Genomic DNA, 27458 nt, shown 5'->3' on the forward strand with positions numbered 1-27458 from the left:
TGGAAGAGGGTTGCGCTTGGTTTTGCTTACAGTTTATGGTGAAGACATTATAAGCAGCTTAGAGGTGGTTAGTTTTTTTTTCTTTTTTTCCTGTTAGTCAGAGTTCAGATTTGTTATGAAGAAGGAAATGGTGCCATTTCTGCTCTGCAGTTATTGTTGAAGTTCGAATGCCTTGGTGGCATTTGTTTCTTCAGCAGTAGGTGAAGATTGCCAGCTGCTGCTTTGCCTGGATCTGGGTGGTTGGTTTAGAGAGAGCGAGAGAAAGAACATCCATCAGTAACACCTCTGTGTGTGCAGTCTTTGGGGCATTTTGAATTCAATTTGCAGCTCTTTATTCTGTGTTTCAAACTTGTGATCCATGCAGAACTACCACCTCTGTTTTGGGAGCTCCCCAAGCTACAAATTTAGGGGGAGAATATCCAGGAGAAATATTGCTTATGTGCCTGTTCCCTTCTGACTCTTCTTACCCTCCTCCCTAGGCCCCCCTTCTGACCATTTCTCAGAAAGGGGATGCTGGGATAGATAGACCTTTGGTCAAAGCCAGTCTAACTACTCTTTATGTTTTCGTTCATCTCTCTTCTCCCAGCTCTTCATGTCAAAATTCTTACTTAGGTGCTGTTCTGGCTATCTTTGTTGTAGTGTCTGCCTTTATTACCTATCAGTCTGAGTTGGGTTCTTTTTTTTCCTAGCTAATGAATCTGGGTTTTTTTATTCATGTTCTGAAATGAGAACTTGGGGATGATATTTTGTCAAAGTTGTCATCGATGATGAACCTGCAAAAAAAGATTAAACAATGGGTATGTCTGTGGCAAACTGCAATTACACTAGTAACTGAAGCTAGTGTACTTCTGCTAGCTTAATTCACTAGTAGCTAGCTTCATTCCAGTTCATGGTTTAACAGGAGCAGTGAAAATATAGTAGCTCAGGTGTTAGTATGTGTGAGCAATTGAAATGTACGCTTTGGGGTGTTTGAGCACTTAATCTAGTAAGCAGTGTTATCCCAGCCTTCTGAAGAAATAGTCAGATAAGTGGCAGAGGTCAGTCTGCTTCAGTACTGGAAGTTCATTGGCCAATGTTTAAATCTACATCCTTGTTCTCTGCTTTGCAAAACCTATCTGGGAGAAGGGTTTCTGTGTTTAAGTGCAGGACTGTAAGAACTAAGGAAGTGTGACTATAATCTGCAGTGCTGCAGAATTCATTGAACTGCAAGGGTTGTGAGATTTGGAGCGTGTGTGGTTTTTGTTTGTGTCGTTGGTTGGCTTAGCATGTCCCAGGACAAGACCGAAAAATACCTGAAGGGGTAGATTATGTACATCCTGCTGCAAATTTGCTAATTCTTTAAATAAAGAAATACTGCAATAATTACCAGGATGACTAAGTCCTTTCTACACTTTGAAACTTATGTCCAGCATTTTCAAGATAAAGATCACAAATCTGTTGGACCAATTTAGTGATAAGGGGAGTGTTTTCAAGTGTTTTCATCCTGCATTGTTCAAAAAAGCTTGTCTCACTGCAGGTATTCCACAAGCGTTTGCATTGCCCTTTTGCATACAGATAACAAAATGTACGTGTGTGTGTGTGTGTGTGTGTGTGTGTGAGAGAGAGAGAGAGAGAGAGAGAGAGAGAGACAGAGAGAGGGAGGGAGGGAGGGAGGGAGGGAGAGAGGATGAGTTGGAAGTAAAACTGCTTTTCTGTCGTCTTTTAGCTGTAATTGCATTGCAGCCTTGTGAAAGGTCTGGCTCTGTGGGAATTACTCTTAGTGAACATCTGGTGACCCTGTTTTATTTTCTTCCTTTAAAGCACCTGGAAGACTCCAGTGAGAATTGGAGTGTGACAAGTTAGCAGCAAAAAAAAGGAGTTGTTCTTTCCATTCCATGGATCCCTTGGGTGCTCCTTCCCAATTTGTGGATGTTGACAGTTTGCCAGGCTGGACTGATGTCTATGAAGCAAAGCAGCTGGATGCTCACCAAAACCCTGTTGAAAGAGCTCAAGTCAACATTAGATCACCTTTTCCATACAGGAAAGACATCAATGCAAAAATAATCTTATGGTAAGTTCCATATGACTCTGGTGTCTTACTGCCTCTGTAGCCAAGATCATTACTATAGAATAAAGCCTTCAAACCCTCTTCTCTTGAATCAAACATTGCAGGTCTGTGAAGAAAGTAATTTTTTTATTCACTGTAAATCTGCAAGTCTGAGATTTGCTGCACTATAAATTATATGTTCGTAAGCATTCTTTGATACAGCAAATGAGCAATACTTCCTGCTGTTTGTCCTATTGGATATTTAATAGTAAAACCTGATCAGTCACTTCTATACAACTTCTTAAATTTTTAAAAATATACTTGTTGTCCATGAGCTTTTCTGATTTTTTTTTTTTTCCCTCTCTCCTGGCTTTATTCTTTTGCTCTGCCACTTTCACTTGTTTTCTATTTTAGGTTAGTATTTCTTTCTTTCGTATGTTTCTTATGGCTTGTTTGGGGGACTTTTTTTCTTCCATCCTCTGTCTACATTCCCTATATTCTGTCTCCATTTTTCTACCAAAATCTGTTGACAAGTACAGTGTGCTGAGGTGAACTTTCTCCATCAGTTTTTCCTTCCTGTTACTCAGATTCTTTTACCTACTCTCTGGGAGAGTAACACTGACGATCAATATGAAAAGAGAAGGAGCGGCCCTCTTTCCCGGTTCATACATGCAGTAAATTAGGACTGTTCAGGGATCTCCTGAACCTGATGAAGTAAGGAAAGAAAGAAAGAAAAAGTTAGACATCTCCTATGACTTGGGCTTGAATATAGTATATGTCTGCAATGTGAACATCATTTAAACCTCTCCCTGGGCAAGGTAATCTTTCTTTGTGTTCCCATGCGCTTTGCTCCCAAGGTCTCTAACAGCTGCTGCTGTGAAAAAGAGTAGGTCAGAGTTCTGCTATTCTGTCTTCTCTCATGCATCTTCACTTTGTTTATCTTCTGCTTGTCTGATCTTTGAGCAGCAGAATGAACATAATCAAATTGTGGGTTCAGACTAGCTGCAGTGTCACTCTAGGTGTTCAGTGGTCTGAGGACAAGCAGCAGCAAGGTGCCCTGGATAGTGTGTCTGCAAACAGAAAAGAATGCATTGAATAATTTCAATGTTCAGTTTTCAAAAGTAACATACCACAAAGGCTATCCTCTTATCTCTAAGAGATAACACGTTCCCAAAACCACGTTTTATACTCCATCAGTTTCACATGCTGCTTTGTACGTTCCGTTAACAAAACTATGCTATGTAAGACTGCAACATTGCCTTTTCTATGGACAACGTTAAGCTACTGTTGAGGCTGGGAGGTTTTAAGGAAATGAGGCATTGCATGCAATCTTTCTCTATTACTTAGAGGCAAAGGATAGTTCTGCATGGTTAGCATGCAGGGTACATTATGCTGTGTGGGCACTGGAGTGCTATTAATGGTTTTCCTTTAAATTAGCATTCCCTTGCTTGTTAGCACTTACATTGAGGATATCCTGCTTAATTTGACATGTAGCCTGCAATAAACTGCTTCCTTGTTTCCTCAGGAAAGGAGATGTGGCACTACTGAACTGCACAGCCATAGTAAATACCAGTAATGAGTCTCTCACAGATAAGAATCCGGTATCTGAAAGTGTCTTCATGCATGCTGGGCCTGACCTGAGGGACGAACTCCAGAAGCTCAAAGGTAAGTGTCTGGAGACTTCTTGTCTTATTGAAAAGCTACTGTCCTTGCTTAGTACAAAACAGCAGGATTTGGCCATGCGCTGAAATAAAGGTGTAGCTTTTCCTTTTCCAGTATCTGGTATTAATGCAAAAGAAAGGAAGCTTTGGCTAGACTGTGGCATGCATTTCCCATGCTTCTGTCATTCACGTTACAGATCATAGAAAACCTTTGGCAGATATTCAGGTCATTGAGCCTTTACTTTGTGTGTGATACAATAATTCCCATTGTTATCTGAAGCTAGTCAAAGTAGTTAGCTTATCAGAGCTTTTACTGGAGGAACCAGTCTTGTACGGCTTCAGCGTTTGCTCCTGTGTTCTATTCAGTGTGTATACGTTTGGCAAGTGGGAGACAGGAACTAAAGTTCACTGGTGTAGAAATTAAGTGGGTTCTAATATATACTTTGTATATCTTTCTCAGACCATTAATATGTAGCCCAGCAAACAATGGCAATAGCAGATGGATTGATAAAAGCCCACCTGTCTAAATAAAGTTTTAGTGACCTCTTGTATTGTTCAGTTCACTTGCCTATTTCACATCACAAATGATTTTATTGCAATGGTAGAAGAGCAGCCCTAATGGAAGGCTCTTCTTGAAAAAGAGGCTTATATGAGGTTTGCTTTACCTAGGTTCTTTAACAGAATTTATGGCTGATAACAAGATTTACAAATAATCAGCTTTATTTTCAGTGCCTGTTAGATGAAAAGAATTGTTTCCTTATTTTGTGTATGAGGAACCAAAAGCTTATAGTTATCCAAGGTCATACAGAAGTCTGATATAGTTTGCAGTTAAGTTCAGATCTCTAGTAACCTATGGTACTGAGCTGAATTTCAAGGCCAGACTGATCCCTGATTAGTACTGATGACTCTCTTAGGTAACATCTTGTCATGTAGTAACAAAATGGATAGGAGGGCCATGATGCTTAAAGCACAAATTATCAGTAGCTTACACTGCAGTAGGATGAACATCCTTGTTTTTTGTAAAATTTCTATTGATTGATTCAGCTTGCCTCTTCTGAGTAACCTGGTAGTAAAGCAGGAGGAAGAGTAATGCTGCAAAGGAAAGGGAAAAGTTCAGTATACATCCTTCAGACAGAAACAACAATTAAAGTACAGCAGGTGTTGTAGACTAGTTAGGTCCCACTAGGCTGGAACTGACCCCACCATTCTCTCTTCTAAAACAAACTTGTGATCTGTCAGCTCTGTAGAGAGTTCTTTGTAAAAGTTGGGCTTAGCTTCTTAAACTTCCTTGCTGTTTCACAGCCTTCACCCTTACATGGCACTGATAGCCTCCCCTGTGCAATGTGTTCTGCAGGTTCATGACTCCCTATGCAGGATGGTTTCCTTTTAATCCTGTGACAGAGTCCTTTCAGAAATCTGTTCTTCTGTAATGCTCTACTGGTATGTTGTGTGGGGAAAGAAAGAGGCTGTGTTACGGCTATGGCTTTTCTGCACCCTTAATGAGTGGATCACAGTAACAGAAATGGAAGGGAGCTACGTTGAACTAGTCTATAATTCTTTTGTCACTTCTACCTCCTTTTTGCACTCTCTTCCACTTTATGTTGAACTTCTTTTGCACAGCAGAACGTTCTGGGGAGTAATGAAAGCAGGTGGACATTGGCCTAAAGCAGTAGAATGGGTGCAGTGGTGACTTTCAGTTAGTTCTCTCCTGGTGGGTTTTTCCCCCCCGCTATTACTCCACATATATGCATATTTCATAGACTCCAAGAAAAATCGTGATTGAAAGCATGTGATATGCTGTCCTTTCAAAGGCCTGTGTTCTTTAAGGCTCAGCTAACTCCTGCATTCCTGGGAACAGTGTGTAGTTTCTATTAACCCAGAAATACTGCAGCCAAGGGTCCAGGCTTGCCAGTGAGCTGCTATCAGTACGTGCTACCCTGCCATTTTATATCCACACATACTTATTGCTGTCTAACGAAGGCCTTCTGTAACAGCAATATTCTTCCAACTCCAGTGAGACTTTTTCTCTACTGCAGACTTTATATGGAAGGCTCAGACTTTCCATTTTAAATTTGGAGGGAAGCTGTTCTAATGATTTAAATATCACTGGATTAAAAAGCAAGATCATGACTTTGCTCCCAGTTTTGCTATAGACCTTGACCTTGTGCAGCTCACTGTACTAGCTCACCCTGCATTGTATCTTAAAAGAGGAATAATACTTACTGCTTAGTTTTTATTAATTGGAGATCTCCAGATAGAAGATGTTGGGGAGTGCTAGGTGCAATGTAAGTGTAGTTACAGATTACTGTTATTGCATCTGGTCATCTGAATTTAGTAGTTTCTCTACTGAGTTCACAGCTATACCTCACTCAAACTTGTTTCATTCTTTTCCACAGGAGAAAATAGTTTTTTATTACAGGCCTTTGCTTGCTCTTCTGAAGTTATGTGACTTGGATGAATCAAGGAGGAAGAACAGTATTTGATACATTAAATGTTTCCTTTTAACTTCTTATTTTTCTATATTGCACTTACCTAATTGTTCTCTTGAGTTGAGGTTTTTTTAGAAGTTGCACAGTAATTCAGAAAAGTATGCTTAGTTTTAGTATGCTATTATATTCTTTCTGCTTAATCCAGAAAAAACAAAGATGGAAGTCTATAGAAAAGACTGACATGACTTATAGGTTCAAAAAGTTTACAAAATGCTGGTTTACAGGCAGTATGTTATTGCTACTAAAATCGCATGCCTTGGGTAAGAGGGATGCTCAACCTGGAATGTCTCTTGCTGTAAAATACACTTTCACATGCGCTGATAGACAGCCTGCCTGAGCACTACAAGGAACAAAGTGGAGTGGGAGAGGAGAGAAACACTGCGATGTGCAGTTTCATGGTGGTCTTGAGCCAAGCTACAGCAGTGCTGCTTGCTGAACGGGTGGTTGCAGCCACTTGTTCACATCCTATTCTTTATCACTAGCACTAGCAATCTGATCAATAAGATCAGAGTGAAAGGTAATCCAAGGGAAAGATTAGTTTTGGCCAGATCGGCAAGCTGAAATGGCTCACTGTGCAGCAGTACAAGCAGAAGGGTGAGGGTGGGAAATGTACATGTTTGAGGGTAGGGAAAAAGAGTGGAAGTACTTCTTTAGCAGCTGTCCAGAATTGGACTGAACTAAATTTCATGTGAAGTCATGCCCTGAGTGATTTTGGGCAGAGAAGGGGAGAGTTGGCAAACTTTTCTTCCGGGTGCCCTCTTTATAACAGAGGTGGCTGAAGAAAAAACAGACTTTATCAGAACAGTAGTTGTTTCAGTTTTTTTCATTATCAGAAATTCATTGGCAAGCTGGAGGTAACTCAGAGATATATGGATGTCTTCAAGGGTTTTGACAAACTGCGCTCTCTAGTAAAAAAAGAAAAAAAAAACCTGCAAGAACTGAATAAGAATAACATGCAAGGAGTAGCCAAAGAGCAATGAAACCAAAATGAAGTAAAGATGTAAAGTATGATAGCATGCCATGAATGATTCCAGAGTACACAACTGGAGGGGGCCAGGAGTGGAACAGTCAATTGTGTAGTTTGAACTTCAGGATCCTAGGCTGTCAAGAAAGGTGTGATCTCCTCAAATGATGTTCCTGCCTTTTGGACCCTGAGAAACTTGCAAAACAAAGAAAGTTACCTTGATCTGGGAGTGTAGATGAAAGGAAGGCTTGGTCTTTTCATTTCAAATAGTTTCGCCAGCAGCTGGTGCCCCTGATTAAGGAGACTGTTGTAGTCCTTTTATCCAAAAAGCAGACTCCCCAAACCAAACTGTTAAATTCAGAAGGACTTTTTGTTGCTGGTTACATAGCATATTTGTGCATCAGTTCTCTGCATGTTGGTAAATCATTTTTCCTGTTGTCTCTGAGTGCACCATGGTAAGCACTGCAATCAAGATAGCATCTCTAGCAACTTCTGGTTTGTCTTTGTCTGCATAGTTTTTAAAGTAGAGAGGAGTGAGCACAACTCTCATCTCTGTAGCCTGGTTAAGTGATACTGACCAGCTATATTAAGAGACGGAAAGCTATCCTTAATGTTTGATATTCAAAATACTGCCTTCTGTACGTAAAGTCAAGTTGTCAGACTACAGAGGCTTGTGTGAAAGAGGAGGAAGGCAAGAATGTGAATCCTTTTGGCCTTCTTATCAGGACCATTGGCGTTTTATACCTTATGTTTATTTCTTCAGGGTGCAGGACAGGGGAGGCCAAACTCACCAAAGGATTTAATTTGGCTGCGCGTTTCATCATTCACACAGTGGGACCCAAATACAAGAGCCGATATCGCACAGCAGCTGAGAGCTCTCTGTACAGCTGTTACCGCAATGTCCTGCAGCTTGCAAAGTAAGTGAATGACAATTTAGGTTTGTGCCATCCGTGATGCATCTATTCTCCCAGATACCCTGGCCTGCATAGGGGCCAAATGGCTGTGAATATTTTCTTGCATCTAGGATTTGAATGAGACCATAAGAACCTGACTGGCATTATGGTATACATCATGTCTTTTGTTATCTGTACTGCAGTGTAGACAAAACGTGCTGAGAGATCTGAGCTGGTTGAAATCCTGGAACAGTGTAGCTAGAACTATGCAGCATTCAGTTGCTCTGAGAAGGAGCATTAATAAATGTGTTGGGCTCCGTGCTACAAACAGCTTTAAATGAGTTTGCTTAAGCAACTAACATGTCGCTATGCAGCCACATGGCCATACCCTGTAGGCTGATCTGACTGCTCTGTCAGTTCATGTGCTTGGCCTCTCTGCCTTCATACCACAACCACCTAAAATCCTGAGTCAGGGTGCAAGGTTATTTCTCAATCCATAGTTGCTGAAGATGGGTTTGTAGTTTTCTCTCTTTTACCTGTGGTAGTTTCTAATTAACAGTTTATTATTGCTCTTTCTGGTTTCTCTTCATTCTCTCCTATATTCTTCTCTTCTCCTTTGATGGCTGTTTGTAATGGTAGCATTCAAAAATACATTTTCTGACATTGCTCTTGTTCAAATATTTAATTGTGCTTTACAGCTCTTCAGGGTTGAGAAGATCAATTCTTCCAAGTCTGAGAGCTGTCTGTAATACTGCAGTAGTGACTGTTTCATAATTAAGATTACAGATAAGTAGTTTCTGGTATATACCATTTCTTTCTGCCTCAGAACTGACAAGCAAAGTCAGGCCTGGATTGGAACCTCTTAGAAACAATGGAGGGGAAAGAAAAAAAAAAAAAAAAAAAAAAAGATTCTGTTTACTGAATTCTGAGTGCCCTTTAGTCAGTCTATTTTCAGGAGTACCTTTTGACATCTGTAAAAATTGGCTGCCAACTGGGGGCTTGCTCAAGCCCCTCCAGTAACTGTTGGCAAAACCTCTGCTTTGCTTTCCTAGAAATATGGCTCTGTGCTGGAAGAGTCTTGTGAGGTTTTTTGTTTTTTCAAGTGTATTTCATTCCATGACAATGGTTGCCTAGTCCTACGTAGGATCAAGTAAGCTAACTCAGACTGTGTAGGTCCAGATCTCTAACTAAACAAGCGGTAGGTCAGGTGAAAGAACAGGAGAATGCTTGCAATAAAGAACACCTTCTTTTCCCCTCCTTCCCCTCACCATCAGTCCTATACAGGAAGGAAAGTATTTTGGAAAGCATTACAGGGAGCATGAGAGAAGAACTTCTTCATTCAGGATATGAAGAAATTGCAGGAACAGCGTAGCTGAGGTAGAAGGAGAAACTTGAGAAAAACGAGAAAAAAGGTGGAATCATTAATGGTTTCTTCCTTCTTTGCTTAATGATGGTATGTATGCATCTTGCCAGCAAAGAATCCTTTTGTGCAAACCTGCAAGAGGGTTGCTACTGCATAGAGGCAGGAAAAAACTGCTAGTGTCATCTGCTATCATAGTTTGCTCTCACCTCAAATTATGCTTCTGTTCATTTGTTTCTCTTTTTCTGGATTTCAGGGAACAGGCAATGTGCTCTGTAGGATTCTGTGTCATAAACTCTCTGAAAAGATGCTACCCCTTGGAGGATGCAACCCACATAGCACTGCGTAAGTTGGTTCTAGAAAGTGACATAAACGGGATGGCAGTAATTGGCAGATCACTCAGCTGCAGCAGACTGCTGCTGTTGATGCAAGAAACTTTTTTCTTTAGGGGACTGTAGTGTGTTAAAGCCTGTAAAGAGGCAAGGCTTTGCACGGATGGACAAAGAAATGGAGGATAAAAATAAATGGTTCTCCCTGTGTTGAGAGGTCATCAGTAGGCATCCATGGGGATCTGTGTTGGGCCTTGCAGTGTTCAATGTACTCATTAATGACCCGGAAAAGGTGATCAGCAGTGAGGTGGGAGAGTCTGCTGATGGTATAAAATTGTTCAGGGTAGGAAAGATGAGGCCTTACTGTGAATAACTGTAGACAGACTTTAAGCACCAGAGTGAATTTCATCTGTTATTTTATTGTCAAGTCAGCGTAGCCAAATGTAAAGTGATAGTGAGGACAAAATGAAGAATGTTATGCTGTTATGATATAAATCTATGGTTTGTCCACATCTTAAAACTGCATACTCAGAATATAGTAGAACTAGGAGAAGTTTAGAGGAGGTCAACAAGAATAGGCAAAGGTGTGGTGCAGTCAAGTAAGCTAAAGCCCTCTACAGTCTCCGAAAGAAAGAACTTGGAGGGAGTGAGATAGATGTCTACAAACTCATAAGTGGCATGAAAATAGTGAATAGGAATCAGTTATTCACTGTCTCCCAAAGTCAGAATGAGGGATCATCAAATGATGCTGGAATGAACCAGGTTCAGAGTAAACAAGAGGAAATGTTTCTGTAAACTGGATAGAAGGGTTCGGTTTGCTCTGGCTCTGCGAGCTGACTGGAGAAATGTTACTTAATCTCTGCATAGGAGCTGACACTGTGAGAAAGAGATTTGTCTGTTTTCTCTGCTGCCTCTGAGCTGGAAACAGCTGCTCACTTAAGTTCAGAAAACTGCATTTGCTGTGGACCTGCAGAACTGCATTTGTCCCATAAATTAGTGTTGCAGATCAACCCAGTTACACATTAATATCTGTACAGAAAGTATTTGGAAATAGTTCATTTTTTTCCCTAAACTGTTGTTCCTTGAAAAACTCACACTAATGTATTCCCTATAGTCTCTCTTCTTTTATTGCTCTCCTCTGTTGTCTCTGTAGAGCCATACGCTACTTGATAAAAATGTTGCTAGACCAACCTATTTGGTCGGACGTTTTCCCCCTTAGCAGTCTGACAGGAACGTGCTTGAAAATCCTGACATCTGACAAGATTATTGCAGCACAAGGACCTCATCTGTACCAGGACATGTCTGACTGGGAGCTTGGTTACAGAACGTTTTTTCCCTCAGCTGCTAATGCTGAGGAACTTGACCATGTTCCCAGACTATGCTATAGCTTTGGATCGTCAAAAAAAGAAAATAGAGGAAATGAGACCTCTTGTGCCTTACAAATACTGTTTTTGTAAGGTGCTTTTGTATAGCTGACCCTTACGGTTTTGTGTGGCTGAATCTGCCTTTGACCAGCTTCTGCTATGGGTTGCTTATCTTGCTTTCCTGAGAACTTAGGGCACCATGACTTGTTCTAGGACTATCTGTTTTTGACAATTCAGTGCACAGGACTCTGTAAAGGAGTGATTTGGTTTGATCTTTGCAGGGCCCTAGGATCGCATTTCTCAAACCGAGAAGCACCTGGTAAGCTAAAATCACAAGAAGAGTTTTCCCCTTTCCATCTCTAAAGTGAGAAGCAGGAGAGAGTGGAGGAGGAAATTCCTGTATGCCCAACAACCCACTTCATGCATTAAGCCACCATTCAATCCACACTTAGTATACTGTCTGTAGAGCCATTTTTTACAAGAAGGATGTTTCTTTCTGTTCTGCACTTGGTTAGTTTCCTCTCTCATAGCCATGTGTGTAAATTTCTCCTCACCTTTTGCTAACTACACTTAATTTTTTCCCTTGTAGGCACAGTCAGAAGGTTCTTGGAGATTCATGGGGAGACCCTGGAGAAGGTGGTGTTTGCAGTCTCTGAGCTTGAAGAGGTATCTCTTTGATGTTCATTCCACCAAAATTCTTCGACATGTGTGATCTTCTCTGCAGCATTATTATCTTCTGCACCTTAGAGATGGGTTTGGGCTTTTCCTTCAAATCATCCTGTCTCACATGGCCTCTTGGTCCCTCAGCATTTTTACATGTCTGTCCAGCATAGCATTTTTTCCAGTACTGCTGTTCATGCTTCTAGCAGCTGCCGTGGATGTGTTCAGAACCTTTCCACTTCTGACTTCCATGTTCCCAAGCCATGAACAGGAGTCAGCGTTGTAGGTTATGCTGTCAGTTGTGCTGGTTGGTATCCCACAGCCAGAAGGCAAATTTCTCATGCAAGATTTGCTCCTTATACAACATTGCTTCTCTCATGCTTTAAAATGATCTCCCTGACTTCCAGTTCAGCATGCCTATAGATCACCTACAAATGCTGTTAACGTCTCTTGTTGGGTTGATGAAATAACAAGCTTGATGTTTAATGATCTGTTTCCAGACAGCTGCTAACAGTTTGAATATTGACTTCTCTTCTATACTGTACTTGCTAACAGCTGATCCTGTGCAGGACATCAACAGTCAGGTTGTGTGGCATCTGGATGAGGAAAATAAGTAACTCATCTTGGCGTTCTAAAATTGCTAATTAGTTGGGGAGAATACATGAAGTATTACAATGTTCAGTAAAGTCTTTCACTGTTCCCTTCCATGTGGTGAGGGCTTCTTTGAGTTGTTTCTTGCTTTTTCTTTTTCTTTTTTTCCCCCCAGTCAGGTCACTTAGTGATCTGTGTAGTGGTCCACTTTAATCTAAGCAGCTATTGCTGAAGTCTGTCATCCATGTGTATCATAGTTTTGTAATGGAGTTATCTGCAATCTACCTGAGTTCATACAGTTTAAAATAGGGTCCTCTCTAGGTCGTTTGCCAGTTTAGCCCCCCAAAAAATAAATAAAAAATTTTTAAAAAGCTAACCTTGATGTTAGGGCTAGCTGCCTTTATTGCCAGAAGCCCAAAATAAACCGGCAAAAGAAGTAGTACTTTGCCTCCACACCTCAGAGAAGATCTCTGCTACTGGGGCAGGTGATACTTAACTGAAGAGCAAGGATGTGTGATAGACCTTCACACGTTTTTCTTATTTGTAGGTCACTTACCAGAAGTTGATGCCTCTGTATTTTCCAAGATCGTTGGAGGAAGAAATACAATCCTTGCCTTGCCTCCCTGCAGATATTGGCAATGCAGAAGGGGAGCCTGTAGTACCAGAGCGGCAGATCAGGATTACTGAAAAGCCGGGTGTTCCAGATGGTGAGTTCTTAAGTGAACTTTGGAATAAGTATCTCTGTATGAAAGTCAATGAGAAACAGAAAAAGCACACAGCAAAGAAATGTCTTCCCACCCCACCTCACCCAAGACAGGCTATAATGAAGAGAACAAGCTGCCTGCTTGTTAGCTGCATCCATTCTGCAGCCGTAACTTCTGCTTTCTGCCTCATTGTGTAGAGCGCTTAGAGGATGTGGTAGAGATATTGTTCTCTTTTTCTTTTGCAAACTTTCTCTCAAGGTGGTTAGGACCTTTACTTTTTTTGCAGTCTTCTGCAGGCTGTTACTGAAACAGGCATTATTGTTGTTAGTGAACTGTCTTACTGTATATTAACAAAATGTTGTCTCTAGCCTGAAGAGATTCTGTTGATACAGCATGTGCATTGAACTAGTAAACTATAGAAATGCCATAAAAAGTTGAGAAACTAGATCAATGCAGAGATCAATGTTTGGGAAATGCCTATCAAAAGCTCAGTGAAAGAAGTCCGTTTGTAAAGAGGTTGCCTAGGTGTCAGAATTAGAACCGTGAGAGATGAGAATGGCAAAACCTTTTAATAAAGGTAAATGGGCGTGGCTGGTGCATTCTGTCTTCTTCATGCAGCAGTGCTATTAAAGGTTTGCAGTTCTCAAGTGAAGCCCTAAAGCATCAAAAATGGAGAATTTGGAATGGGTTTCAAAGATGTTCTGATTTTACATGGCCTGTTGGGATAAGGCTGAATATGCAACAAGGGTACAGACAACTTAATTTTCCTGTTCACTGTGTAATACCTGATGTACCTACTCTTGCTGTTCAGACTCCAGTCTGTTTTCTCCCCCCACATCTCTGGCTAGGGTGGTATTTGTAGCTCTGGCTGATTAGTGTGAGGCATTCAGTCACTAACTGATTACTTATGATACTGCAATTTTTGCAGCTATAGGAGCAAATGGGTAGAGCAGAATCCTGCACTCTTGCCCCATTGTTACTATAGCATGTTACTGTAAAGTTGGAAAACTCAATTCCCACCCTAACTGCTCGAAGAGGCAGTGCTAGCAGTCTTAACAGCATTTCTTGATTGGCGTGCAAGTTCAGTGGAGTGTTCTGGTGTTGTCCCGAGCAAGTGGGCATGTACTTTTGTACTTCAGCGCACAGTTAGGTTGTGAACAGTACCGTAAAAATGTCCAGACTGAGGTCATCACCAGCTCTGGAGCATCTGTTCAAGCAGTGTCAATGATGTGAAAGGATGAACTGAGCCCTTCCTATAGTGCAGTAATGACAATGAGCTTGACAATTGTAAAGCCCAAGTCATTCTCTCAAAAACCTGTTTTGGAGTCCTAGTGAGAGAGTTTACTGTTATTCCTTCATTACAAGCTGATGACTAACATTTTAAGGGAGTCCACAGTTTTCAAGCACATGCTGTAAACTCTTTCTAGTGAGATATCAGAGCCCCATCAGGGTAGATAGTGTTTTTTCACATTAGCTTCTGGCACAGTGAATGGGCTGGCATGCTGACAATATATAGCAATTCATCAGTAGTGTTGCTGTCCTGTGTGCAGCTTGAACATTTTATGCTACCTTTGTTTCTACTGCAGATGCTTCAGACGAAGAGGGGCTGGAGGCAGATTTGTCTTTCATTGGTTCCCATGCTTTTGCCCGCATGGAGGGAGATGTTGATAAACAGAGACGCCTCATCCTGCAGGGACAGTTGTCAGAGGCAGCACTGCAAAAACAGCATCAGAGGAAGTGAGAATTTCTTTGTGTGAATGTCTTGGGTTAGCCAGCTGCTCAGAGGACCCACCCTTGTGATGATTTGTTACTGTGAAGTCTAATCTTCTGGCAAAGAAATAGAGATAAAGATTAGTGTCACGCTAGATCTCTGTGGTAGCCCCTTTGGTGAGAAGGGAAAGGGCAGTGGAAGGAAAAAGGAAGCCAGTGACAAACCCGTAGCATGCCCACTACATGGGACCAGCTGCCTTATCTCTGCCACAAGATGTCACTGTTTCATCATTACTTTCTGTAATGGGGTCACTTGCTTTTACTACTGCCTGCCTGCTTTGGGCCTTGTGCCTCCTGAGGCTCTGGACACCAAGCAAATTGTTTTTCCTCTCTCTCAAGCTGGATAAATACAGGAATGCTGAAGCTTTTTTGTTGTTGTTGCCATCGATCCTACTACACGTGATTCCTTTTCCAGGAGCCAGTTCCATGCTAAAGTTCTCTTGGGGCATGATGCTTGGCTTGTTTTGTCAGTTGAGGTACTAACCTTGCTCACTTTTTTTTTTTTTTTTTTTAGCGATGCTCTGGTAGCTGGATAGTTATGTTCAGCTTCTAGATTATATTTTAAGAATCTCTCTTTTTTTTTTCCTCTGTCTATCTCTCTCTCTCCCCCCCTTTTTTTTAAATATGAAAATATTTTTATATATATGTGTGTATATATATAAAAAATACCTTGACACTAAGGTATTTAAACAGAAAAAATTCCTGAGATGTTTTCAGCCCAAATGCGATGCCTCCTTAGTTGTTTGCAAAAGTTACAGATGAGTACCAGTTGGTGCATACTCATTGCCCCAGTAAAAAAAACCAAGAATGTGGGGTTTTGTTGTTGAGGGGGGTTTTTTGTGTGTGTGGTAGTGGTTTTTTGGGCAGGGAGAGGGGTTCCAACACTTCTTTCTGTAACAATTTGAGAGTGGCTTCATTGTTCAGAAGACCACAATATTAGAGCGATAGCTCAGTCACTGAGAGCTGCTTTTCTCCTTCCTTTCCTGTATACCTCTTCAGGCTTCTAATGCTGTTCCACAGCAGGGTTAGATCTGACTTCAGATGTTTTTAACTTTCTAGTTACAATCGCTGGCTGTGTCAGGCAAGAGCTGAAGACTTATCTGATATTGCTTCCCTTAAAGCCTTGTATCAGACAGGTAAGTTCAGGTTATCAATGGTTGGTGTACATTGTCTTAAAGGAAAAATACAAAGTAAAGATATAGTTTCTTTGGACTGTGAATGCAACAGCACATGTCATCAAGCTAGAAACCTGGCTGAGAATGAGACATCTCTGCAGTAAAGCAGGTGTTTTCTCTTGATTGTCTATGAAAGCTTTTCTGTGTAGTTAACTCCAAAACAGCTCCTTATTAACAATCTGAGGATACACACATATCCTCAATTTACCTATAGAATGCAACCAGTAACAGTTTAAGAAGAACTTGGTGTGCATGGGAGTTTGAATGGAAAAAAAAGCAGTAATATTCGGTGGTTAGTGTTTGGCAGTGATGTAGTAGGAGCATTGCGGTTATGCCTTTTGATGCCCAAGGGCTTTCTTGCTAGTAACTTTAGTGGTTGTGAATCAGTATTGTTAGATTAAGCCAATTTATTAGATGTTGTATGCAAGATATTTCATCTCTTAGCCTGAATTATCTCTGCTCTTTTGTTACAAATAAACGAATGTTGCTTTCAGATGATTTGTAGAGAAGCAGCGGTTAACAGACTTTTAATACAGCTTTCCTGAATAAAACTGCTTGCTGCTTTTCCCCCAAACTAGACTGGGTTTGAATTGCTCTCCTCCATGTCTGATAAAACCTACTAGGGGCACAGTACCATGGACAGTATCTCCTTTAACCTTGAGTTGAGTAGATGGTATCATTAGGAAGAGAATCAACATCTTGACTGAGAGTTCAGTGGAAGGTATTACCTGCTAGGCCCTTGCAGCCAGGGAAGCGAAGATGGGCGGGGTGGGGAGGCAGCCCACTTCCGTTCCTTTTTGTTCTCTAGGTAGTGCCGAACTCAGAGGTGGAAACTTGTCCTGGTCCCAGTGGGTTATTGCTGCTTTGCACAGTGTCAGGAAGAAACAGGTCAGTAGTCAGGGTCTCAAAAACATAACTGTTTTTATGTAGCCAATGGTTCTACAGAGAAAGTCAGTTAAGCACTCTGGCTGATAGCCCTGGCCTCCTGAAAATCCAGACACCTTGATCTTTGTGCAGTTATTGAGGCTTTGTGATACCTTGCAGTCGGTAGTTGCAAATTTAAATTCTTTTGCTGGTCTTGGACAAGGCTCTGTTGGCTGCACTTGGTCCATAAGGTGTGCCCTGTGAAGGTGTGCATTAGACTTCAGAGCTAAGTTTCTAGAAGGAAGTTTGCTTTGATGGTAGAACTGCAAGTAAAGGTTTTTAAAAATAAAAACCATGTCACTGACAGTTATTACTTGAGAATAAAGTACTTTGGTAAAGGCAAAGGTGGAGTGCATACATTGGAGTAAACATGGAGTCATTTTTACTTGAGGTAAATGTAGAGTACACAGTCAACATAATATCGCAGTCCTTGAAATTTAAGTTTCTAGGATGTGATGCATCCTTCTTTTTTGAGATCAAAACAGCTACTGGTATAGCAAGAACAGCAACTCTGGCATATTTCTTCTCTTAAGTTGGAAACATACTGCGCTGTAAAAATTCTGAGCTATGGCTGGTTCACCCTGACTTAAAAGGGACCAACTCCAAAATGTGACATGACTGAAAGAAGTTTTGAGACATTTCTTTTTTTTTTTTTTTTTTCTTCTTTTGTAGGTGTGGATAACTGTGGTCGCACAGTTATGGTGGTAGTTGGAAGGAATATTCCTGTAACATTGATAGACATGGAAAAGGTAAGGTTTTGTAAAACTTCAGCACCCTGTAGTTTAAATGTGAATATTTGGGATATGAAAGTCTAATATAAGGTGTTATTCAGTGTTAACCCTAGAAAAGTTATCTGTAGAAGTCTTGCCAAGAGAATAAATAGAAACTATTTTTGTAGGCAGATCAAACTTTATTCTCCTATGAAGCTCTGTGTGTGCTGGGGCAGCATTTCTGGAGGAGGAACTGGGTTATCGTCAGAGAAATAGGCCTAATAGAGACTCCTTTTGCTTCTTGAGAAGAAAGAGACTTGCCATGCCTCAAAAGTGGAGTGTAACAGACTAAACCAGTTTTTCATAAAAACAGCAAGAATCTATCTATGTGAAGTCAGGTCCACATAAAGAAGCATCCAAATAAATATAGTTAAGTCCAAGACTTTGAATGTTTCCCTCACTTTTGTAGCTCAAACAAAATGCTACCCAGCCTCATCATTCCTGGTCTGTGAATGAGTTGAAGGAAGCATATTAAAATGTAATGCAACCATGAAAGAGTTCTTTTTTGCAAATATGAATTTCACTTCTTTCCAACTCAGGCTCTTCTGTATTTCATCCACGTCATGGATCATATTGCAGTGAAGGAGTATGTCCTGGTGTACTTCCATACACTCACAAATGATTACAATCAACTAGACTCTAATTTCTTGAAGAAACTCTATGATGTTGTTGATATCAAGTGAGTGGCAGTAGGAAAAAAAACCCTTATGGTTTTCTTCTGTGCTCTGCAAATGTTTGAGTCATTCCCTTTATTTGGTTTCTCGTGTATTTGTGAGAGAATTTTGCTGGGACAGAGACCCCTAAGTAAATAACAAAGCCAAGAAGAAGGAAGGTCTGTTTTCTTTCTAGCATAGAACCATATATCAAACCAAAGAGTGCTGTCCTCTGCAGTCTCCCTTTTGTAGCTGTTAGAGAAATGACCGTGACCATACTGGCTGTATTGTCTGTCTGTATCTAAAGGTGGAGCTTCTGGAACATGGCATTGTAAGCGAATATGTTGCTATTTGCGAGAGAAGAGACTTGGGTAACACTGGCAGTCATAAGTCCATAACTTTCACTGTCCACATAATAGATTGCAGCAGGCTTTGTCTTTAGCTGTTTGTTTTTGTTTTTCCTGCTTTACACTTGCTTTTCTGGGATGTTAGATTTGAGCCAGGTTTAAGTGCAGAATAACAAAAAAGGCACCTGAGCAAAATGATTTATGTTTTGACAATTGTGTTGTATAAGTGAGCTTAATTAAAAGACACTTCTAATGAGTTTTTTTTCTTTCTTTGAATCAGGTACAAGAGGAACTTGAAGGCACTGTATTTTGTCCACCCCACATTTCGTTCAAAGGTGAAGTATATAGTACAAAAGAAAATAATGTTTTGGGTGTTGGCAGGGTAGCATGTAAGACTGTAGCATGGGGAACATGGAAGTATATAGACTTCCAAAACTAGATGGTATTTTTTGGATCAAGAGTTGGAACTTGAAATTCATCCCCATTTTTGATGTAGCTACAGTATTCCAGTGTTAGTGGCAAGCTGAACACCAGTACAGCACAGCTGTCTGTTTCCTGTTTTGTTGCATGTGTTCTTTGGATCTCATTGCTTTCAAAGGGAAACTTTTTTGTTCTTTCTCCTGCTGTCTGGTTGGCAGGATGACAAACAATGAGCAAAGACTTCTGGAATTCTTTCCTGTAGTCCATTTTCATGGATATTACAGTTTTCCTGTAGTTCATTACCTGGATGTTTCACCTTTTCTGTTACCACAAGAGGTATTGCATGTGTCTTCCGTACCATTTAGTGAGCTGCCCTGGTAAGCCTAAAGGCAGGATGGTGTGTCAAGCAGCAATGAGATTAGTCAGGATTAGAGAGTGTAGAGTAACAAAGTAAGATGGGAAGAATGCCTTTGTGACATGGGGCTCAGGAAGACCCTGTCAAGCCTTTAGGAGATGAAAAGCTAAACTTGTTGAATGGTAAGATGTTATCCTTGGCTATGATCTGTAGGGGGGAACAGAAGATGGAGCTCTCTTTCTTCCATACTTCGCAGCAGTGTGAGTACTTCAGATATACTGTCAGCAGCAGCCCTTCCCAAAATCTTTTTCCCTCCTTTTTGAAGGTTAGAAATGTGATCCTCTGTTTTCATGTCAGTTTAACCTCTGGGTTTATTGTGCTTTTTTGCTAATACTGTTCATGTTCGAGAAGATTGTTTGCCTTGAAAAAACTTCAGTTTGCACGTGTTCAGCAGGAATTTCTTTAACTGCTAAATTCCCAGAGATTCCATTCTTCCTATGCGTGCTTACAGCTGGGACAATGTGAGACTTGGAGCTTCCTTGTTTTTATGTAGATGAGACTGAGGCTTCCTAATAGAGTATCATCCAGTTTCTGCCAGAATATTAGTTATTCCCATAGCGTACGTGTCTGAGGTTTGAGCAGTAGAATTAAAGCTTCCAGCTCTGATGCTTTTGGAAATCTAGGAACTGACATAGATCTCTGCTCAAAGAACATTACTTAGGTCACAAAGTTGGGTACTCAGAAGCTAGGAAATACTTGTATTCTAGATTCCCAACAGCACTTTATCTCCTTCCTTTCTTCCTATGCAAGAATACTTGATTTCTATTTGGTTGGGAAATGTTTCATGTCGAGGATGAAAACTTATGTTCAGCAGTTCATTACCATGGTCCTTGTCCCTTTGAAAAAGGCAAGGAAACTCAGCAGATCTTTGGAGCAACCAGTTATTTGGTGGGAAGCAGGAAGGGTGAGAATCATAGAGGCCCCAACTTGCTGGAAGCAAATTGGATTTGTATCCTATTTTAACAGCACAGCTGGAGGCAGAAGAGGACATATGTCCATGTCTCTCAGCCAAGCCTTTTCTTGAACTGAAAGGCAAGTGGGATTGCTGCTGGCTGTTGCAGAGACCATCAGCTTATGAAACATGATGTGGAATATGCAGCAGAAAGTCCGGGTGAAGAAGGTGGCCACAGAGGGGATGATTTTTCCCACCCCTTCTTTTTTGGCCATTTCAGGGCCATTGGCCCTCTGGAGCACTGCTAGCCCAGAAGTGTCAAAAATGTTTGGCTCATTCATCTTTCTACTTGGAGCACTGACTTTCTTCCCTAGAAATGGAGGAAAATAACCCTTGTCTCAAATGCAGAAGCAAGGCTTGTGCTTTCATGCAGCTTCCTAAACCCATTGTCCTTGTACATGTATCTCATTCTTAAATCTCTGATTTAAATGATCCATTTTACAGCTCTATTGAATCCTGGCACAGCTGATGGTTGCCATCTGTTAGAGTTGCATAGCTTATTGCTGGGCTAAAAGGGTTCAAGAGGCTTTTCATCACGCCTCTTCAGAACTGTGCTTGTTTTCTAGGAGGACGTGAATGTACTTCATGGCGTCAACCAAGATTCTTTGTTTGGCTTTTAAATGTGGAACTGTTTTAAATGATGTGTATTCTGGGGATAATTGCCTATCTAGAACACAGGGTTTTCAGTCTTCAGGGAAGAAGGTTCAGCAGTTATCCTAAAACACAGAGTAACTGAAGCAGGGTGTGTCACTGCACAATCCACTTTTTGTATGCTAATCCTGCAGTAAGTTTCATTTGCTCATGTGAGCATTGCTGAGATCTGTGCAAGAACTTGATTCTCTGTAGTGCTTCTGAAAGATAACAGTTCTTGTGATGAAATCGCTTGGAAAGATGCACCAAAGGCAGCAGTAATGTATGTCTCCTTTTTCACCCAAGTGGAAGTGTCACCAGCTTCTTCCAAATCAAATCCACTTTAATTAATCAGAGAAAATGGATTTCTTTTTTTTTTCTTTTTTCTTTCTTTTTTTTCTTTCTCTCTTTGCAAGCCACTCTTGCAGTGTGAGTACTTGGCCACCAAGATTTAGGTTAAGATACACTTTCCTGAAATGCTGTCACAAGTCCCTTCATACTGCTGCATGTAAATGTACTTCTGCTCATTACTGCTTTAGCCATCAATAGATTAATAAAGGGTTCTCCGAGACATTTTGTTGTGAATCCTCTCAGCTCCCCTCTCTGAAAGCTCTCCAGACAAAGCTTTCTACAGCTTTCTTTCCGTGTGTTCTGGGTAAAGCAGCAGTGGCTTGATAGGAAACAACCTTACCTAGGGAAATTCTGTTCTCTTACATTTAGGAACTTGGCTGTGAATCAAGAATGTTTCAAAACTAAAACATACCTGAATGTTCAAATTAGATATTCATAATCATCACAATCTTCATATTAATTATGAAGATTTTTTTATCATCTTTTCCATAATGGTCATAGAAGCAGTTTCTGGAGATCAGAAGCCAATATAAATGCAACTGTAAATTACTTACAGCTTTTTTCTATACAAGATCCTCTTTCTTGTAATAAAATGTTTCTAGATTATAGTAAGTTTCTCTTTGGGCTATGACCTGCTTTATTGACTCCCAGCTCATTTTATCTGTATTGTGCTTTTTTGTTTGGTTGGTTTTTGGTGGGTTTTTTTTGGGGGGGGGGGGGGAGGGGAGTGTGTGTTTGAAGCAAAGACACATGATGCTTTATCCCTGTGGTTTTCTTGCTTGGCAGAGTGACTTTTACAGTCTTTTATTCAGATTCAAAAACAGTAGGACAACAGAGAGAAACTGTCCTGAGTGCAATTCATTCTATTTTCAATGCGGTAAGCGCTAACATGGATTTTTGTTTAATTACAGGCTAAGGTGTGTCAAACTGTGTAATGGCCTGTATACTGAGAGAGGAAAATCTCTCTTCCTGTTAAGTTGAATAGTTTTCCTGATGCCCTCAAATATATTCCCTGGGTTCTTTTGTACACTGAACATCCGTAACAATTATTTAATGTTTGTCATCCATAATATGCCTTGGAATGAGCACTACTTTGTTACAGGATTGTGAGTGTGTTTTCTGGTTTAAAAACTCATTAAAGTGAAGGGTCAAGTGTCGCTTATGATCAGAGGTCTTGTTAGAAACATACAGCAATAGTGGATGCCAATAATAGTCTGTCTCCTTGCTTTCTGTTAACATCGCATGTCCGTAAAATAAAGAAACCATCTTAAATTTTCTATCCTGTTCTCCACCTCCTTTTCTCTTTTTCCTTGTTCCTTCCTCATGAAAGTATGCTGTTTTGAGGAGGCAATATAGCTATTCCAGGACAATTTTTAAGCATCTACTTTTTGTTTAAATGTCATATTCGTGTGGATCATTTTTTGATGTAACGTTTGGGCTTATTTGGAATTCCCACTTTCCTCAACATTCTTCTTGTGGTATTTCTTCTCTTCCATTAACTTACTGCAGCCTGCGTACAATTGTGCCTGTTTATGAGCACTTGCACTTATCTGCTAAAATGCCTGATCTTGGTCAAACAGCGTAAATGAACAAAAGGTTTCTCTAGCAAAAATTTCACAAAAATGTAAAAGGAAGTTTTAGGCGACTCTCTTTTCTAAGATCTGTATGTTCTTAAAAAGTTGCAGTCCTGGTCAGTTTATCTTCCAACCAGCTGCTTCTCTTTTCCAAGATGAGTGATCTTGATGTATATTAAAGACAGTGGCTGCTCCAAGATTACTTTCGTGACTCAGCAGGTGGGAAGGAAGGCATTCTTATGCTGATAAACAACATAACCTTAAACAACATAAGAAGAATGACTGGAATTACTGAAAGGATGAGGAAAGAAGCACTTATTGGAGTGGAAAGTTTTCTTCCAATTCCTTCAAGATCTTTTTCTTTCCTTTCCTGCAGTTTGATTGCCAGGGCAATTCTTATGTTGTACTCTAACTTTCCATGGTGCTCGGGTTCTTCAGTGTATACAGTTTTTGTGCTCCCTGCCTTGCCGTTGTTTGTCATCTCTCTGTTTTCTGTCTGGTTGTCCTTCGTGTTACTCTTAACTCAGCTGAGCCAAAAAAAGCCATTCTACAGTGGACACTCAGCCTTCAGGAAGTAGGTATGGCTCTTATTAGGTCAACAAGTGTCTCTTTAGTCCTGATTTTTGTTCAATATTCTTTGTCCAGTATGGCCTGACATGAGTTTGCATCTTTGTTTTTGCTGTATACCTTTGTTCTGGCATTTTTGGGCATCTTTCTCAAGCTAGACCAGGTAAGTGCTAAAGATATCAGAATATCTTCTTGTCTTTCATACCTTTTGTAATCAGAATTTATTTCCCATGCTCTTTGTTTCAGATAGCTTTAGAGCATGTGACCAGATCACTCCTTCCTCTTCAAATCTGTTTTGTGTGTTACCTGTTCTTGGACATTTAGTTTGGTCTGCAGTGTTTTTGCTGTCTGGATGTTGAAGAACATCTTTCTCATTGCTGTGCTCAGCCAGATGTGTGGTTTCCAGGACTTTGAGTGCATCGTTGTATCTGACCCACAGTCTTCTTTTGGAGAACCGAACCATCCTTGTGTCTGGTTATATGGAGCCTAGATTGATACTCTTTTTCTGACCATTGTTGCTCTGCTGAATGGTCTCCCAGCTTGGAGTGCCTAATTTCTCCATCCAGTAGCAATGTTCTTTGAGACAGTTTTCTGTGTGCATTTTAGTGACTCTTCTGTGCAGAGGTGTACTAGGATTTCAGAGTGGAACAGATTGGAATATTTTTTTTTTTCCTCCATGTTAACATGGCAGCTAAGAGTTTGTTAGCAAATGGCAGTTTACTTGACTTCTTCCAGAAGTCTGGCTTCCATTAGTGGAAACTAAACTGACTTTTATTAGCACAAATCTGAAAAGTTCAGAGTGGCTGCAGGCCCTCTTTCACAGGCTCCTAACCCCTGATCTGAGCACTTGTGACCTGCAGAATAGTAACCTCTGGTTCTTGCAAAGATCTGTGCTTTTCTTCCCCTTCAGTCTGGCAGAAATGGACTAGATGAGAAATAAAGAAGTAATATAGTCTTCAATTTTAGAGAAGATGGTTTTAAATGTAGAAGCTTGTGCATTCACTTCTGGAAGTTGCTAAACATTACTTTTTAGATTATCAGTGGTGTCTTACTGGGCTTTACAAAACAAAAATTCCTTGATCCATTTGCATCCAAAGAAGACAAAGTGTATACATAAAGTAAAATCTTGTACAGTAAGTTGGTAAGGCTTTATGTCGCTTAAGAAATGTGGTAGAACAGAAGGAAAGACATGCATGCATGAATGCTCTGCCAACCCAAAGCAGAGAGGAGATTTCAGTAGGACCTTGGAACAGTTGAAACTCTTACTCCCTAGAATTGCCTTTCCTGTAAAAAAAAAATATTTGAAAGCAGAGGGTTAAAAATGCTTCTGTTAGATAAAGAGTCAAATAGATTGTACTCTGAACTGACTAAACTGGAAGTGAAAATTTGCCACTATACAGACTCTTGAAGACAAAAGTAGCAGAATAGCTGTCACTTTTCTACAGTAGGAGACATTTAATTGCCAGATAGGGAGGAGCTAACACTAGCTTTAAAGCGCTAAAGACAGTGCTTGCTGTCAGTCAACAGGGTGTATTTCCTGACCTTCTTCTGTTATTGCCATGATATCAAGGTTCAAGTTTAACTTTCAGCCTGTTTAGCTATGGAATATGATGTTGAACTTGAAGGTTCTGAAACAGCACCATCACAATTAGTTTTTGTTGGGATTTGGGTGTTTATTTTCAGGTCTCGGCATGGTTTTTCACAACCTTCACCATCTCAGGGCTAAAGGACAAAATCCACTATGTGGAAAGCCTTCAGCAGTTATTCACAGCCATACCCCCAGAGCAGATTGATCTCCCCCCTTTCGTCCTTGAATATGATGCGAGGGTAAGTGATCTCGTGTGGCAGGTATCAGTCTCTGCTCCCAAGTGTAGCTATTGTGTGTCTCCCGTTCTGCTCTGCAAGAACTTTAAAGGGGTTGACTTCCATATCTTAAGAAAGGGGAGAGGAAGAGGAGAGTTCATGGAGAGTGTAACTGTTCTTCTGTGAGTAGCAATTTTCTTAGTTGACTTTTTTTTTCCCTTTTCTTTTCTTTTAAACTTCAGTCCAAGGAGAGACTTTGGCCAAGAAGCAGACCCCTTTCCCAGTAGAGCAGTCTCTTATGTGCATAAAAGACAATCTTGCCCTTTTTCAGCAAAGAACTATATCATAACATGCTGAGAGCCAGTGGATAAGATAAAACTCATGTTAGAAGATTAGAGTAGTTTGGGAACATAGATCAAGATGCAGTATATACCATGCATTACAATGTAGGTTGCTGAGGTCAGGTATAGGGCCTCTGGGTCCACAGCTCTAGTTAAAATAAGGTTCAGCAAGTTTGAAGCTGAGGCATCTCATTGGTCTCAAATGAATGAAGAAAAATGGCTAGACTCTATGCTCTTGAGTTGAAGCAGTCTCATCTATGCAAGTTTTAAAGGAACTGATCTCTGCATTGCATGCCCAATTTGCCCATTGCCCTGTAGCCTCTCTCAGCTTTCATTTGTTAGTGATAATACTTCAGTTGCTTTTGTGACTGTGAGGAAAGCTTGGCAATCTTGTACCTGCCTCCACAAAGATTGCTATCTGTTTTTCATCTTCCCTGTCCCATATCAACCAGTACACAGGAAGGAGAAAGAGGGGAAGAAAAAAAAAAAAAAGGAAAAATGGAACTGTTAAAGGGTGCCTTGCCTCTGTGTTGGTCCCTCTTCTTCCTCCCCTCCCTTCCCTATCCCAGGTCTCTGCCCAAATGGTGGGAAGAATATGGCTTGCATTGTCAGATCAGTCTAAAGAGGACGTGCTCCGACTACAGAGCAACAGCCACAGCAATGGCATGTCTGCATGGGCAACTTTGTCTTGAACCGAGTGACTGGCTATGCAAGCACTTGTGGCTTCTTGCATGACAGCTTTGGCTTAATGGCAAAATTTTAACCTGCACCCTCTGCTTAAAATGGAGGCAAAACCAAGGCCCTGTGAGGTTACCAGCACCAGTCCTCTCTCAGTTGAATTGTGGCTGTCACTACTCGTGGAAAAAGTCAGAAACGCTCATTTATTTATGCCTCTGTATCATTTATCCATTGCATCAAGGTGTATTGGAGAAGACTTTTGTTTAACTGATCGTTCTGTTCTTTTTGCAGGAAAATGGGCCTTACTATTCTTCTTATCCCCCGTCCCCTGACTTGTGATCTGCAGTCCTGCAATACTGCTGGTTTCCCATGGATCCAATGACCTGATGCCTGCCAATACCATGTGCATTTGCCCATGTACAGAATTCAGAGAGAGGGTTTTCCTCCCCCAGCTCTGGTATTTTTTTACTGATGAGATATTTTCAAGCACTCAAGCAATCAGAGAACTTTATGCCACTGTGAACTGTACAACTATTGCAAATATATTTATCTAATGGAAAAGTTGATTTCAGGATCACTAGGTGCATTTTATTTTCTTCTTTTTTTGAAGCTGTTACATTTTATTCCTGAATAGACTTTCTCTTTTCTGGGAAATCCATCAAAAACATTTGATCATGTTTTTATCTAGTGTTATGATTTTCCAGCTCCATTTGTAATATCCATTTTTGACTGGTCTGTATAACTGTTGTACAGTACTGGCCTGACACTGTTGCTCATTGTATGGTCTCTGTGCTTCATATCTGATTATTTCCCTTTCTGTTAGTGCTGATTACTCTGGTCTTGACCCAGCAGAAGTATCTGGAATTGGGAATACCATGTCTGCAGGCTGAACAAAGCACTACAGCCAAGCAAAGATTACTGCAACAGTTAGTACTGTAAGTGCTAGGTGAGCTAGGAGCCTGATAACAGTCTCTGTCTGTTTTCCTTGGATGATGTGACATGTCAGGATGCCACTACTCTCCAAATAAGAATAAAAATTGAAAAACA

At 40.6% G+C, this 27458-nt stretch overlaps 1 protein-coding gene and 1 long non-coding RNA gene across 6 annotated transcripts; one reads left to right on the forward strand and one right to left on the reverse strand.

Annotated features, from left to right (window-relative positions):
* Nucleotides 1-1847: 1847 nt before the first annotated feature.
* Nucleotides 1848-11705, reverse strand: LOC112985102 (uncharacterized). Of its 2 annotated transcripts, none has more exons than XR_010391392.1 (4): nucleotides 11641-11705; nucleotides 4677-4779; nucleotides 2628-3096; nucleotides 1848-1974 (listed from the first exon to the last, which is right to left on the reverse strand). It is a non-coding gene; the product is annotated as an uncharacterized LOC112985102 (long non-coding RNA). The 2 variants fall into 2 exon arrangements; XR_010391391.1 differs by having other exon boundaries at nucleotides 1873-1974; nucleotides 2624-3096.
* On the forward strand, nucleotides 1875-27458 carry GDAP2 (ganglioside induced differentiation associated protein 2). 4 transcript variants are annotated; one of them, XM_026103480.2, is made up of 13 exons: nucleotides 1875-2050; nucleotides 3552-3691; nucleotides 7904-8057; nucleotides 9650-9738; nucleotides 11676-11752; nucleotides 12885-13044; nucleotides 14628-14778; nucleotides 15871-15947; nucleotides 17583-17659; nucleotides 18220-18359; nucleotides 18961-19015; nucleotides 25273-25416; nucleotides 26703-27458. In XM_026103480.2, the coding sequence occupies exons 1-13, from the start codon at nucleotides 1875-1877 to the stop codon at nucleotides 26748-26750; spliced, it is 1488 nt and encodes a 495-aa protein (XP_025959265.2). In that variant the 3' UTR covers nucleotides 26751-27458. The 4 variants fall into 4 exon arrangements, with proteins under 4 accessions (XP_025959265.2, XP_025959267.2, XP_025959268.1 ...); XM_026103482.2 differs by lacking the exon at nucleotides 25273-25416; XM_026103483.2 differs by lacking the exon at nucleotides 18220-18359.

Source organism: Dromaius novaehollandiae, chromosome 1, assembly GCF_036370855.1.
Source record: "Dromaius novaehollandiae isolate bDroNov1 chromosome 1, bDroNov1.hap1, whole genome shotgun sequence".
NCBI classification, from domain to species: Eukaryota; Metazoa; Chordata; class Aves; order Casuariiformes; family Dromaiidae; genus Dromaius; species Dromaius novaehollandiae.